General features: G+C 57.5%; 1 protein-coding gene across 1 annotated transcript; it reads right to left on the bottom strand.

Annotated features, from left to right (window-relative positions):
- Positions 1–581: 581 nt before the first annotated feature.
- Positions 582–1,911, bottom strand: LOC104542950 (flocculation protein FLO11-like; the record flags this gene model as incomplete). The annotated part of the gene is made up of 3 exons (XM_010187426.1): positions 582–735; positions 1,277–1,376; positions 1,564–1,911. Coding segments are annotated over 3 exons (602 nt in total), but the record flags the coding sequence as incomplete, so codon positions are not given.
- Positions 1,912–2,108: the final 197 nt, after the last annotated feature.

Raw genomic sequence — 2,108 nt, 5'->3', positions numbered from 1 at the left:
GTGGGGACACTGGGGATGATGGGGATGATGGAGGTAGAGCTGATGGGGGCACTGGAGATGATGGAGGTGGTCATGATGGAACTGGTGGGGACAGTGGAGATGATGGGGATGATGGAAATAGAGGTAATGGGGACACTGGAGATTATGGAGGTGGGGCAGTGGGAATGAGGACGATGGGAGCACTGGAGATGGTGGAGGTCGGGCAGTGGGAATGAGGAGGACACTGGAGAGGGTGGAGGTCGGGCAGTGGGAATGAGGAGGATGGGAACACTGGAGATGATGGAGATGGAGGTGGTGGGGATGGCGATGATGGGGATGGTGGAGGTGGGGAAGATGAGATGGAGGTAATGAGGACACTGGAGATGATGGAGATGGAGATGGTGGGGACACTGGGGATGGTGGAGGTGGAGGGGACAATGGATGATGGGGACACTGGAGATGATGGAGGTGGAGGTGGTAGGGATGGGGATGATGGGGATGATGGAGGTGGGGACAATGGAGATGATGGAGGTGGTCATGATGGAGATGGAGATGGGGATGGCAATGATGGGGATGATGGAGATGGTGGAGGTGGTGGGGACAATGGGGATGATGGAGATGGGGTCGATGGGAATGAGGACGATGGGAACACTGGAGTTGATGCAGATGGAGATGGTGGGGACACTGGGGATGATGGGGATGATGGAGGTAGAGCTGATGGGGGCACTGGAGATGATGGAGGTGGTCATGATGGAACTGGTGGGGACAGTGGAGATGATGGGGATGATGGAAATAGAGGTAATGGGGACACTGGAGATTATGGAGGTGGGGCAGTGGGAATGAGGACGATGGGAGCACTGGAGATGGTGGAGGTCGGGCAGTGGGAATGAGGAGGATGGGAACACTGGAGATGATGGAGATGGAGGTGGTGGGGATGGCGATGATGGGGATGGTGGAGGTGGGGAAGATGAGATGGAGGTAATGAGGACACTGGAGATGATGGAGATGGGGGCGATGGGAATGAGGATGATGGGGATGGGGGAGATGAAGGAAATGGAGATGGTGGGGACACTGGGGATGGTGGAGGTGGGGAAGATGAGATGGAGGTAATGAGGACACTGGAGATGATGGAGGTGGAGGTGGTGGGGATGGTGATGATGGGGATGATGGAGGTAGAGATGGGGACACTGGAGGTGATGGAGGTGGTCGTGATGGAGATGGAGTTGGTGGGGATGGGGATGATGGAGATGGTGGAGGTGGTGGGGACAATGGGGGTGGAGGTGGGGATGGTGAGGACAGTGGAGATGATGGGGATGATGGGGATGATGGAGGTACAGGTAATGGGGTCACTGGAGATGATGGAGTTGGGTGTGATGGGAATGAGGACAATGGGAGCACTGGAGACGATGGAGATGGAGATGGTGGGGACACTGGGGATGGTGGAGGTGGAGGTGGTGGGAATGGCGATGATGGGGATGATGGAGATGGAGGTAATGGGGACAACGGGGATGATGGAGATGGGGGCAATGGGAATGAGGACAATGAGAGCACTGGAAATGATGGAGGTGGAGATGGTGGGGACACTGGGGATGATGGGGATGATGGGGATGATGGAGGTAGAGATAATGGGGGCACTGGAGATGATGGAGGTGGTGGGGATGGCGATGATGGGGATGATGGAGATGGTAGGGACACTGGAGATTATGGGGATGATGGAGGTAGAGATAACGGGGACACTGGAGATTATGGAGATGGGGATGATGGAGATGGTGGGGGTGATGAAGATGGTGGGGACAGTGGAAATGGTGGAGGTGGTGGAGGTGGAGGTGGTGGGGATGGCGATGATGGGGATGATGGAGGTGGGGACGATGGAGATGGAGGTAATGGGGACACTGGAGATGATGGAGATGGAGCTGGGGAACCACAGCGCTGCTGGTGGAGACGATGAGGGTGGGCGACGCCACCGACGGAGCTGGTGACACCGGCACCGCCGGGCCCCGCTGGTGGCCCCTCGGGGTGGCCCTGACGCCGCCTGTCCCCGCAGATCGAGGAGATCGAGCGGGAGATCATCAAGCAGGAGGAGAACGTGGACCCCGACTACTGGGAGAAGCTGCTGCGGCACCACTACG

The sequence above is a fragment of the Mesitornis unicolor genome, unplaced genomic scaffold (assembly GCF_000695765.1).
Source record: "Mesitornis unicolor isolate BGI_N332 unplaced genomic scaffold, ASM69576v1 scaffold25276, whole genome shotgun sequence".
Lineage (NCBI taxonomy): Eukaryota > Metazoa > Chordata > Aves > Mesitornithiformes > Mesitornithidae > Mesitornis > Mesitornis unicolor.
Note: the sequence above shows the minus strand (reverse complement) of the source record. Positions and strands in the feature narration are given on the sequence as shown.